Below are 13,720 nucleotides of genomic sequence, written 5' to 3'. Positions count from 1 at the left end.
TAACTGTGTCAACGCTTGAGTGGGGAGGTGCCACTTTAGTTATACCGGTATTGTTAAATCAAAACAAAATTTGGGAGCAGATACAACCTAAGCTCAGAGAAGCTGACTGATCTGTGAAGTCAGATTGTCAGAGCTTATTTCACTGAGGGGGGGAGAACATGGGGGGGGGTCTGAATCATTAGAAAGCCTCTGTTTTCCTCTCAGCTCCAGCTTGGAGTTTATGTTTCCTTGGCAGGAAGCAGAGATAGTTCGCCAGAGAGAAGAGGAGGGAAGAAGGGGATTTGAGAGATGGAAAGAGGAGGAGAGGACAAAGTTTCAGGAGGAAATGGACAGCCTGCGGCAGTTGTTCCTGACAGAATTCAAAGACATTGCCAGCAAGAACTCTGCCTTGGAAGGGGTGAGTGAAATGTGAGGGTTAATGTTCTTCTGTTGAAACAGATGCTCAGCTTTCCCCCTGGCATGTGTGTTGGCTCACTAAGTCCCATTACTTTTTCTCTCTAATGCCGTCAGACCAGAACAAAATATCAAAGGTTGGCAAGGATGTTTTTCATCCACAGGCTGGTAAGTGTAGCTTCCCTTTATACCAATTCGGAAAGTGAAGGAGTGTCACACAAGGAAATGTCAGTGAAACTAGGAAGCAAAAAAACTGGCTTAAAATAGTGCTGGGAACCCAAATGAATGACAGCACAGAAATGAGACCTCAAGGGGTGCTGAACATGCTCAGTGGGAGTCAGTGGGATTTCAGAGCTTAGTAACCTGTGTATTCCAGCCCTGCAGTAGCCCTGGCATTTTAATATGCCCCATTGCACCCCAGTTTGGCAACACATGGGTCTCTCTCAGAATGGGGGGAAATATTGACCTGTTCAAGGAAACTCCCTACCACGTCCCGCCATGTCATGTACAATATCAAGCCAGGATTGCTTGTGTCTAGTTCAGTTGCATTGTTATTTTTATGGTAAGTCTCACCTAAAGGAAAACAATATTCTAAGGTCAAACACTCCCATCTGACAGGCAATGCAGCATTTTGATAAGTGAGTCGCAGGTATCAGTGCTCGACTCACTTCCCCATCAGGTACCATTGCTAGCTGGTATCTGACATGAGTAGAAATATCTCCTTCCATCCTCTCCAGAAACTGCAGGAGCTGCAAGCCAAAAACCTGGTGGCATCCAATCTGGGGGTCCTGCGGGATGAGGACTCTGATGACAAGCAGCAGTGGGCACTGACTCAGAGAGAGCTCCAGGGCATGAGGGAGAAGATCGAATTACAGGTGAGGAAGTGCCTCCAGCTTCAGCAGCCCATTTGGTTCTGAGCAGTTCCCCATCAGCCAGCTGTGGGGAATCTCTCCCATGACTGCGCAATATAGTGCAGGGCAAGGGAAAGCCAGTAATGTCCCTTGCATGGAATTTCTTGGCACACTAGGGCTCACATTCAGGATAGCACTAGGCATATGCTTAATTTTTAGTATGTTCTTAATCCCAGGTGCTTTTCTGAATCGTGTCCTGCATGTGTTTTCCAACATGCACAGCTCTGCAGAAGGGTTATGAGCCCTCATGCTCTAATGCATAACTGACCTCTAATTCATGGGGACAAGAAACTTTCCTTAGTGGCAGTTTAAGTTATAACCACCCCTTGCAGGGTGAAGCAACTTGGTGACAGGTATTGGAGTAGATAGAGCCCTGGTCTTATCCGATCTGGAAATTCCTGTTTCCCTATGAGGTGAAATTTTAAGACGTAGTTCTTGCTCTCTACCCACTGTTCATGCACAGTGGAATGGTCCATTCTTTCTGCAGATGAGATTCCACTGGACAAAGGCTCCATCTGTTCAAAGTGAGGATTTGGACTATCTGACCAAACAAGCTCTCTGATTAAATGGACCCATTGCTCTCTTTTCTGCTCGATGTTTGTGTGCTATGGCAAGGTTAAGTTTGGTAGAAGACATTTTGAGCAGACATTCCCAAGAGGCAAAAGAGGCATGCATTGCATGGTTGACCATGCTTTTTATTTTAGACACAGTCATGGGCCAGCTGAAATATAGAACCTTCACTCTCCAGCCTCCTGTCCCCTCTGCTAAGTTAGGGGGTTGTTCACCAGCCTTCCAGTTAGTGAAGCTGTAAATAGAGTGGGCTGCCAGTGGCTCCCAACAGCTCTTACAATATATTTGACTACAATTGTTTGACTGCATGCGTGGCTCGTTCTTTAAAACGTTCAAGAGACCAAATAACCAAATGTATTGTCTAAAGACAAAGCAGTAGAATACGAAAATGAGAAATACATGCCATTCTTCCAGGGAGCAAATTCTCACAGCAGATTCACCTTACACAGAAGGTGTGCTTCCCCAATGCCTCCTTAAACTAGCCATCTCTTATAGCATGGCTGTTCACATGTTACAAAGCACTATTCACATCACTTAAAGTTTAACTAGCCAGCATTGTCTTTGGTGCCTCACTGTACTTTTCCATCTGTCTTTTGACTTTTACATTCCAAACATTAAGGGGCAAGAAGATACTCTCTACTGCAATGCATTCATACATCTTACATTATTTTCTTGTACCTTTGTTTCATAACACTCATCCAGCTAACTTTTGACAGTTTTTAAATTTCCTTAAGACAAGTACTGAACTATATTTGTCCCAGGGCATCATGGGATATATGACTTAGCATAAGTGAGCAAGAATAAGCATAGTACAATTTAACAATCTGAACCCTGCACCTAATACTATTAATGTGGTATATGGGTGAGTGTGTAAAAAATAACCTATATGCATTGACTAACAAATAATGGCAGATTACAAGAGCACAAGAATACTGGCAACAGCCCCTCTTACTCAGCCATGGCCTCTATGCCAGAGTGGGGTTGGAGGAAGAGCCCTATACCAGGTTTAAGGCTGCCCTGAAACAGCTTTATGAGGTCCAAAGGTCAAGCCAGTGAAAACTAGTTAGCTTGGAGAATGGAAACATTGGGAGGTGCTCCTCTGCACCAGCCTTAACCTCTGAAACTTTGGATAACAGTAATGGTGAATAATGGCATACTCGTGGCAAACTTAATGAGAAGAAAAACCAAAGGTATTTTTGATTTGTCAGAAAACAGAATGGAAGAAGAAGCTGAAGGAGCTTCAGAAGGAGCACCAGGTGGAAAAGGAAGAGGTAAATACCAGACGGAAGCTAAAAGTAATGACTCAGAGTTCTCCCATGGGTAGCACATCAGTCATGAGCTCCTGAGGCACACAGTAAGATCCTGCTTGCACCACCTGGACTCACATCTCACAGACACATTTGCAGAAGGTTTTTTCTGCCTCAGTTTAAAATATCTGCAATATTAGACCACATCAGCTGCACAGAACTCCCTCAGCAGAATTTGGCCCATCCACTAGAAACAAGGAAGGTAGCCCGGCAATGTAGTGCAAAGGTTGAATAGTAACTATTTTTCTTTGCCATGGGATGTTGTGAAGGCCAAAAGTATAAGTGGGCTCAACAAAGAATTAGATTAGTTCATGGAGTGGACAGTCAATGGCTGTTAGCCAAAATGGCTAGTATGCTTCATATGTCCCTAAAATCTCCAACCTGCAGAAACTGGGATTCGATGATGGGATGGATCACTCACAATTGCCCTCTTCTGTTCACTCCCTCTGAATCATCAGGCACTGGCCAATTGGAAGACACAATACTGGTCTAGACGGACCATTGGTCAGACCCTGTATGGCTGTTCTTATGGTCTTTTTCAATAGTAGCTTTCTTACAAAATAGTTCAAGGGGTTTTACAGTGAGGGGTTGCCAACAGCCCCTTATTACAAGGAACTTTCCTTATTTTTTCATCTCTGTGCAACATGATTGGGAATTACTGAGTACTGCAAAAAGCTGCAAGAAATAGCCCCAGTGCATGTAGGTGATTACGTAATAAATAAAATAATAGTCATAATATCAGGAGGAGGATAGTGGGCTGGGGTACTAAGAAAACCATCCCTTATTTTTGAAGTACAATGTTGGCACCCCTACAATAGAGAAGAAACACTTTGCAGAGCTAGTCATGGACTGATTAGGGTAAACAAAAATGTAACTTGAAATATAAGGGCCCAATGTGACTCTAATTAAAGTCAAATAATCTTTGGCTTAAAGGGATAACCACTGGGCTGGGAGCCAGATGACCACAAGTTCAAGTGTTACTTTGGGGGGGATAGCTCAGTGGTTTGAGCATTGGCCTGCTAAACCCAGGCTTGTGAGTTCAGTCCTTGAGGGGGCCATTTAGGGATATGGAGCAAAAATCTGTTGAGTGATTTAATTGGGGATTGGTCCTGCTTTAAGCAGGGTGTTGGACTAGATGATCTCCAGAGATCCCTTCCAACCCTGATATTCTATGATTCAATGGGAACATTTCCACAATGCCATCAGTTGTCAGAGTAGCTTTAGGACACAGCCATGTGTGCTTCCACAAGTGGAAAGTGACCATCCGCTGCCATTTCACAGGGGACACTGAGCACCATCAGACAGCAGCAGCTGTGGATCACTTGCTACCTGAGCTGGTTGGAAAATAGAATTTCCATTTTGTGGGAAATTCTGACACTTTGAAATTTCTTGTGAAATGAAAATTTGTGACTATTGAAATGTTTCATTTCAATAATATTGAAACATGATAAAATATTAATTCAGATTAAACTTTAATATAATTGAAAACAATCAAATGATACATATTAATTTCAATGATATATTTAATACTATTGATACATATATGTTAATTTTAATGTAATATAGACAAATTGAATCAAAATTGTAAAGTTAAATCTATAGTATAGTTAATATTTTATATCATTATGTTTCAATAATATAGTGAAATATTTTACCTTATGGAAACATCATCAAATGAAATAAAAAAATCAAATGATCAGTTATGACATTTTCTCATCAAAAACTTAGTCAAAATGATTCTTTCCCATTAAATGTTTTGATTTCAGTAAAGCTGCATTTTCCGTTTCTTCTCTCTCTATTTGGTCTTGATTTGAATCTATGATCAAGCAGGAAAAGAGAGCAGCAGAAGTTTATAAATATGCTACTGGATCTCAATTCAAAATAAAATCTCAAGGCAAAGTGAAAATCCAGGAGCTGCCCCACTTAACCTTGGCCAGGAGAGCAATCTGAGCTAATGGTCAAAATGGTATTTTCACCATATTTTATACTCGTCACATCCAGGTCTCATAATTACCTTCCTTGTCTCTCTCAGTTGAAGAGTGAAAATGAGAGACTCCGGGCCTCCCTGTCTCAGGACCAACGGATAGCTGCTGACCACTTCCAACAGCAAATGGGCTCGCTCAACGCTCGGCTCAAAGAGCAAACCAAGGTTATCAGGTTGCAGGAGAAAACAGTAAGCTTGCCATGTTCTTGTGGGTCTGTGAACACAGCATGGCTCTCTGTCCCACTCCAGAGGCTAAACCACACCTAGTTTATGAGTCCGCCACAGCCTTTGAGCTACAGAAGATGGCATCTTCAGCTCAGGCAATAACAGTTATTTGCTTTAGAGTTCATCTGAAGTATGATTTTTAAGCCACTCACTTCTCCTCAGTAAGGACCATTTACCTGAGGTATTTCAGCTTCCGACACAAACTGCTGAAGTACTAGAGCTATCCAAAAATGAGTGGAGGATTTTCATATACAATGGGGAAAATGTTGGCTTTTTTTATTCAGTCTCAAAAATTATTAGTTTTGAGGGGGAGGAGGGGAAGGGCAAACAGTTATAAGGAGTTGAGACGGGTCCTTCAAGGCCCCCAACTGTAACTGGTGCTGGTACTTGAGCTAAAATATAAAGATGATACAATTAAAGATGTAAGCCCTGATTCAGCAGAGCACTTAAGCACATTCTTAACTTTAAGCACATGCTTAAATGTTTTACTAACTCAGGATGGATTTAAGCAGGAGCCTGTGCTAAAATGCTTTGTCAAATCAGGGTCTCAGGCCTGGGCTACACTTCACTTTAGGTCAGCCTAGCTATGCTGCTCAGGGGTGTGAAAAATTCACATCCCTGAGCTCTGTGGTTAAGCTAACCTAACCCCTGGTATAGACATGCCTCAATTGATGGAAGAATTGTTTTTCTGACCTAGCTACCACTGCTAGAGGAGATGGATTAACTATGTAGACGGAAAAACCCCTTCCGTAGATGTAGGAAGCATCTGCCCTATGATGCTACATTGGCATTGTAGTGCCTGTAGTGTAGAAATGGCGTAAGTTCCACAAAATCACAAACACCCCCCATTATCACATACATAGGGGAACGAGCTGGCACGAGCCATGTGCAGAATAATAATGGGACAAACATTTTGTATTGCAGCTTGGAGATTATTTTATTCTTTTCTCGATCTTTGACTGAGACAGTGTTACATATAATTATATATAATAAATAAAGCTTTTCTTTTTGTTTGCTGGCAAAACATCCATCTAGGAACCATCTGGTGTATAATTCCAGCAACAATGTCTCCTTTGCATGCATGATGAACTCAGCTTATGCTTTGGCCTTACATCGAATTATTTTGTGCACCCTTTGATGTTGTGCCCAATGGTGAAAACTCCAGTTAGAAATAAAAAAGTTACTAGACTTTGCAGACAAAAGAAACCGGTCTTTGAATGGTGTATAATGATAAATAATTTCTTTGCAGATCAAGATACTGTCTGCAAGCAAAGCTGAAGGTAATGTTCTGTCTTTTGGTTTAATGAGAGTGAGAACTGATAAGATTTCCATAGCTGTGACTGCACCACCCAGCTGCATGAACAACTTCATCTCTCTCTTGACAGCCTTTACAGCATACTTGCTGGTTCAGGCAAGCAAGCAAGGAAAATACCTGATTAGCATCTAAAGTTTTCTGACCCTCGTGTCTAAGGGCTGGTCTACACAATCGCTCAAGTTGATGTAACTTCTATAGCTCAGAGGTGTAAAAAAGACACTTGAGTGATGCAAGTTACAGCAACCTAAGCGCTGTCCACACTGGTGCTATGTCAGTGGGAGATGCTCTCCCACCGACATACTTTCCGCCTCTCACAAAAGTGGAGTAATTATGCTGACAGGAGAGCACCCTCCTGTCAGCACACAGCATCTTTACCAGATGTGCTATAGAAATGCAGCTATGCCAATGTAGCGCGGTGGTGTAGACTTGCCCCTAGGGATTCAGATATAAATCGAGATCTGGCAAGATCTAATTTACCTAGATTTCAGTAAGGCATTTGATACCATGCCACATGGGGAATTATTAGTTAAATTGGAAAAGATGGGGATCAATATGAACACTGAAAGGTGGATAAGGAATTGGTTAAAGGGGAGACTACAAAGGGTCCTACTGAAAGGTGAACTGTCAGGCTGGAGGGAAGTTACTAGTGGAGTTCCTCAAGGATCAGTTTTGGGACCAATCTTATTTAATCTTTTTATTACTGACCTCGGCACAAAAAGTGGGAGCGTGCTAATAAAGTTTGCGGATGATACAAAGCTGGGAAGTATTGCCAATTTAGAGAAGGACCGGGATATCATACCAGAGGATCTGGATGACCTTGTAAACTGGAGTAATAGTAATAGGATGAAATTTAATAGTGAGAAGTGTAAGGTTATGCATTTAGGGATTAAAAACAAGATTTTTAGTTATAAGCTGGGGACGCATCAATCAGAAGTAACGGAGGAGGAGAAGGACCTTGGAGTATTGGTTGATCATAGGATGACTATGAGCTGCCAATGTGATATGGCTGTGAAAAAAGCTAATGCGGTCTTGGGATGCATCGGGAGAAGTATTTCCAGTAAGGATAAGAAGGTTTTAGTACCTATATACAAGGCACTGGTGAGACCTCACCTGGAATACTGTGTGCAGTTCTGGTCTCCCATGTATAAGAAGGATGAATTCAAACTGGAACAGGTACAGAGAAAGGCTACTAGGATGATCTGAGGAATGGAAAACTTGTCTTATGAAAGGAGACTCAAGGATCTTGGCTTGGTTAGCCTAACTAAAAGAAGGTTGAGGGGAGATATGATTGCTCTCTATAAATATATCAGAGGGATAAATACCAGAGAGGAAGAGGAATTATTTAAGCTCAGTACCAATGTGGACACAAGAACAAATGGATATAAATTGGCCACCAGGAAGTTTAGACTTGAAATTAGACAAAGGTTTCTAACCACCAGAGGAGTGAAGTTTTGGAATAGCCTTCCAAGGGAAGCAGTGGAGGCAAAAGATCTATCTGGCATTAAGATTAAACTCGATAAGTTTATGGAGGAGATGGTATGATGGGATAACGTGATTTTGGTAATTAATTGATCTTTAAATATTCATGGTAAATAGGCCTAATGGCCTATGATGGGATGTTAGATGGGGTGGGATCTGAGTTACCCAGAAAAGAGTTTTCTGTAGTATCTGGCTGGTGAATCTTGCCCATATGCTCAGGGTTTAGCTGATCACCATATTTGGGGTCGGGAAGGAATTTTCTTCCAGGGCAGATTGGAAGAGGCCCTGGAGGTTTTTCGCCTTCCTCTGTAGCATGGGGCACGGGTCACTTGCTGGAGGATTCTCTGCTCCTTGAAGTCTTTAAACCATGATTTGAGGACTTCAATAGCTCAGACATAGGTGAGGTTTTTCGCAGGAGTGGGTGGGTGAGATTCTGTGGCCTGCGTTGTGCAGGAGGTCAGACTAGATGATCATAATGGTCCCTTCTGATCTTAGTATCTATGAATCTATGAATCTAAGAAAAGTAAGAGCCCTTCCCAAATGATTCTTTGTTCCAGTAAATCAGTTGCACAAGACTAAGGAATTGTTCCATCTCAGATTTTCTCATTGAGATCGAGGTTCCCCACAATGCCAGTGCCGGGGCAAAGCAAGGACTTCCCTTCAGATGCTGTAGCTGCTAAGCTGCAGAGAGCCCTGAAGTGACAGAAACCAATCTTGGCAGCAAAGAGATTTTAGATATTCCTGCCATCACTGTAACAGTCCCTTCCCCACTAGGCACTGTCTTGTGGCCTGGCTTGGTATTGCAGCTCTCACACTGGGCCAGCACCCCCTGCCGAACGTCACTCCAATGCTATGGTGGCTTGTTGGATAACTTGGCAGTTGAGTTGGGTCAGGATTTTAGGGCTACCCCTTCCAGAGTCACAACTGGCCCAACTAAAAGGTCCAAAATGTCCATAACAGAAACAAAAAAAATCCTTCCACCTTCTCTGGGGCTTCTTCTTGACTCAATTTGCTGCTCCCTTGCTGGGCTCAGCTACCCTTGTAAAGGGTTTATGCCGGTGAGGGAACCCAGCCCCACGTTCAATTCTGGGTTCTATCAACTCTGGGTTGGATCCTCTACCTGTATTGCAGTTTTCCCAGGACCACTTCGTGTCTTGAAGGTCTCCCAGTCTGTTCTGCATTTAGTCAAAGTTTCTCCCTACCTGGAGAGCAGTCTTTTCTGCTTGCTTATAACCCTGCAGGAGCCATATCAGTCCTGTCCCTCCAGCTCTTCCCCCAACCAGACTCTGCACCCACTTGTTACAAATACAAAGTTACACTCAAAGGAATGGGGCAGACCTTCTCGCCTCCTCATATCCTACAAGGTCCTAAGAGTCTGTGTGGAGCACTAGTCTGTTGAGTTGCTAGCTTTGAAGACCACTGTTTTCATAGCGTTCATCAGAGAAGTGAGTCTTCCTTTTCTGGGGAGAAGGTCCCTTCCAGCGGGATATGTAACCAATCGTGCGTAAGTCTCTGAGTCATCAAGGATTTCTCTTCTCTGCAGTGACCCAGGAAACACCCAGGGTACCAGATCTAGAGGAGTCTTCTGAAGAAGGTATCTATCATATAAATGAAAGTCCTTCTCTCCTGGTGTCATGCAGGTGTTGGACTTTAGACATTGATCAGGGTGTGCAAAAAGGAGGAATTTTGGGACAAAACAGGCTTTGGGTGAGGTACTCTGTCCCCGATGTTTTCTCCCTAAGGTTGAGCAGAGCATGGTCACTTGATTGCAACAGCATCACAGCAAGCAGCCTTCTCATGCTCCTTGTGATTAGATGTTTTCAACAAGGATGCCCTTCTTGCACTCAGGCCCACACTGTCTCCTTGTAAGAAAGAACCTGACTGTACCTCAGCTCTCAACAGCATACAACCTAACAGCACCCTGAGGGCAACGCCACCCTGATGTCAGCACTCTACCCCTCCCTCGGAAGAGTAGTGCTGTCTGCAGGAGCAATCCCTGAGCTCTGGGGAGAGTTTAAGTGGAAGGGAAAGCCAAGAATCACTTACCAACCCAGCCTTATAGAGCCATGTACTGTGAGCTGGTCAAAAATGGGAAGAAGTTTTTGACAAAAATAAAAGAAAATAATCACCCCACATATTCATTTAATTTATTCCCACAAAAAAAAATTTGCTGAAAAATTGAAAAAAAAATACCAAACAAAAAGTCAGCTGAAAACCAAAGTATTTCAATTTGGAAATACTGCTGTGGTGCCTCGTGGGAGTTGTAGTTTGGGTGCCTCATGCTCCTGTTCTTCTCCATAGCCCATTCTTCTGAGTTGGACTACATCTCCCAGGATGCACCATGGAATCTTCTCTTGGAGAGGGGAGGTGGAACATCAGGAAATCGCAAGAGGAGACCATGGTGCATCATGGGAGATGTAGTCTGATGAGTTTTCAGCAAAGCATTTCAGTTTTGGGGGATTTGGTTTTTGACAAAAAAAATCAAATAATTTCAGAGAAAGTAGACACTTCATGAAAAATTGTGTTTAGATGAAAATCCAATTTTCCATCAAAATCCATTTAGATGGAAAATTTGCAACCAGCCTGAGAAGCGTAGTGTGAATGTGTGGCAACATAATAACCGCACAACTGAGCACCTGATTCTCCCAGTGAAACCTGGGATGGGCCCCACCTTACTCATTAAATTGGTGTAATCTGCTTTCCAACAGCAGAGTCAGGGATGTGGTCTGGGATGGGTCAGATTATAGAATCATAGAATATCAGGGTTGGAAGGGACCTCAGGAGGTCATCTAGTCCAACCCCCTGCTCAAAGCAGGACCAGTCCCCAACTAAATCATCCCAGCCAGGGCTTTGTCAGGCCTGACTTTAAAAACCTCAAAGGAAGGAGATTCCACCACCTCCCTAGGTAATGCATTCCAGTGCTTCACCACCCTCCTAGTGAAAAAGTTTTTCCTAATATCCAACCTAAACCTCCCACACTGCAATATGAGACCATTACTCCTTTTTCTGTCATCTGCTACCACTGAGAACAGTCTGGATCCATCTTCTTTGGAACCCCCTTTCAGGTAGTTGAAAGCAGCTATCAAATCCCCCCACATTCTTCTCTTCCGCAGACTAAAGAATCCCAGTTCCCTCAGCCTCTCCTCATAAGTCATGTGTTCCAGTCCCCTAATCATTTTTGTTGCCCTCCGCTGGACGTTTTCCAATTTTTTCACATCCTTCTTGTAGTGTGGGGCCCAAAACTGGACACACTACTCCAGATGAGGCCTCACCAATGTCGAATAGAGGGGAACGATCACATTCCTCGATCTGCTGGCAATGCCCCTACTTATACATCCCAAAATGCCATTGGCCTTCTTGGCAACAAGGGCATACCCTTGACTCATATCCAGTGTCTCGTCCACTGTAACCCCTAGGTCTTTTTCTGCAGAACTGCTGCCGAGCCATTTGGTCCCTAGTCTGTAGCGGTACATGGGATTCTTCTGTCCTAAGTGCAGGACTCTGCACTTGTCCTTGTTGAACCTCATCAGATTTCTTTTGGCCCAGTCCTCTAATTTGTCTAGGGCCCTCTTTTTCCTATCCCTACCCTCCAGTGTATCTACCTCTCCTCCCAGTTTAGTGTCGTCTGCAAACTTGCTGAGGGTGCAATCCACACCATCCTCCAGATCATTAATGAAGATAACGAACAAAACCAGCCCCAGGACCGAACCTTGGGGCACTCTGCTTGATACCGGCTGCCAACTAGACATGGAGACATGATCACTATCCATTGAGCCAGACATTCTAGCCAGCTTTCTATCCACCTTATAGTCCATTCATCCAGCCCATACTTCTTTAATTTGCTGGCAAGAATACTGTGGGAGACCGTGTCAAAAGCTTTGCTAAAGTCAAGGAACAACATGTCCACTGCTTTCCCCTCATCCACAGAACCAGTTATCTCATCATAGAAGGCAATTAGATTAGTCAGGCATGACTTGCCCTTGGTGAAGCCATGCTGACTGTTCCTGATCACTTTCCTCTCCTCTAAGTGCTTCAGAATTGATTCCTTGAGGACCTGCTCCATGATTTTTCCAGGGACTGAGGTGAGGCTGACTGGCCTGTAGTTCCCTGGATCCTCCTCCTTCCCTTTTTTAAAGATGGGTACTACATTAGCCTTTTTCCTGTTGTCCAGGACTTCCCCCAATTGCCATGAGTTTTCAAAGATAATGGCCAATGGCTCTGCAATCACATCTGCCAACTCCTTTAGCACTCTCGGATGCAGCGCATCTGGCCCCATGGACTTGTGCTCATCCAGTTTTTCTAAATAGTCCCGAACCACTTCTTTCTCCACAGAGGGCTGGTCACCTCCTCCCCATACTGTGCTGCCCAGTGAAGTAGACTGGGAGCTGACCTTGTTCGTGAAGACAGAGCCAAAAAAAGCACTGAGTACATTAGCTTTTTCTACATCCTCTGTCACTACTTGCCTCCCTCATTCAGTAAGGGGCCTTCACTTTCCTTATTGAGAAAGCTATGGCAGGACAGATTAAGGCAGAGGTGCAATAGGCACATGCCTATGACCCAGCTCCCAGGATCCTTTCATGATGTTAGAATCTCAGCTTTTGTTTATATATGTCTTGCCCTTGTGGTTGTGAAGAAAAACTTGAAAACATGCCACAGCTGGGGAACAGGGAGCTACCAATCCATCTTCTGCTAGGGAGGAGGGTCCCCAAGATGGACCAGGCCTCTGGTCCCTAAGTCTCTGGCTCTGACTTTGATATTGAGAGTTCGGTCCATCCAAACTCACCCTTGTGATTTTGGGTTTTGCTGCAGACTTGGAGGATACCCTGGACAGGAAGCAGAGGCTCCTGGAAGCCCTGCGGAGGAATCCCAATCTGCTGAAGCAGTTCCGCCCCATTCTGGAGGAGACGTTGGAGGAGAAGCTAGAGAGTATGGGCGTGAAGAAGGTGAGTATCAGGAGAGGGGAAACCAAAAAAGTGGGGAGAGAGACGTCTCTCTATTTGCAGTGCAACCCCTTCCCTCCTTGTCCCTTTCACTCCTTCCAGCATTTCAAATGTTAATTAGCTAGCCGAGGTACGTTAATATTTGTGAGGGAGCATTGCATGGATATAAATAGCACCTCAAATTTCATTGAAGTTACTGTGCTACATAGAGGCCCTAACTGAGATCAGGATCCCATTGTAACAGGTGCTGCGTAGACACCCTTGCCCAGTGCTTATCATCCAGTTTCTGTGTCCTTCCTTCATGCTCCAGAGAGGGAGGGTGCACCCTTCTCAGGAAGAGCAGGCAGAGCTAAAAGCAACTGAGACCTGCATTGAAGTGGGGCATGGCAGAGATGGGAGCACCCCCAGTCAACCTCAGGTCCTCTAGGGCTTGCTTGCAGTCAGCATGTGAGTGACCCGGCAGGTGACAGAGCCAGTTCTCTGAGATTGTTCCTACCCCTTCAGAGATGTGTGGGATTGCACTGGGAGGACTAACCACACCATTGCAGCTGCTAGAGCAGAGGTGGGCAAACTACGGCCCGCGGGCCACATCTGGC

General features: G+C 44.1%; 1 protein-coding gene across 3 annotated transcripts in view; it reads left to right on the top strand.

The window, feature by feature from the left end:
- Positions 1-13,720, top strand: part of DZIP1L (DAZ interacting zinc finger protein 1 like) — a 39,956-nt gene that overhangs the window by 13,679 nt on the left and 12,557 nt on the right. Inside the window, exons 5-11 of one of the 3 annotated variants that reach the window (XM_043492574.1) lie at positions 257-397; positions 1,131-1,268; positions 3,083-3,145; positions 5,214-5,354; positions 6,640-6,670; positions 9,728-9,778; positions 12,994-13,127. In XM_043492574.1, coding sequence (XP_043348509.1) covers positions 257-397; positions 1,131-1,268; positions 3,083-3,145; positions 5,214-5,354; positions 6,640-6,670; positions 9,728-9,778; positions 12,994-13,127 — 699 coding nt within the window. Of the gene's footprint in view, positions 1-235; positions 398-1,130; positions 1,269-3,082; positions 3,146-5,213; positions 5,355-6,639; positions 6,671-9,727; positions 9,779-12,993; positions 13,128-13,720 lie in introns of all 3 variants that reach the window. The other 2 variants (XM_043492573.1, XM_043492575.1) reach the window with 2 other exon arrangements.

Source organism: Dermochelys coriacea, chromosome 9, assembly GCF_009764565.3.
Source record: "Dermochelys coriacea isolate rDerCor1 chromosome 9, rDerCor1.pri.v4, whole genome shotgun sequence".
In the NCBI taxonomy this organism is placed as follows: domain Eukaryota; kingdom Metazoa; phylum Chordata; order Testudines; family Dermochelyidae; genus Dermochelys; species Dermochelys coriacea.
This window is presented reverse-complemented; position numbering and strand designations above follow the sequence as displayed.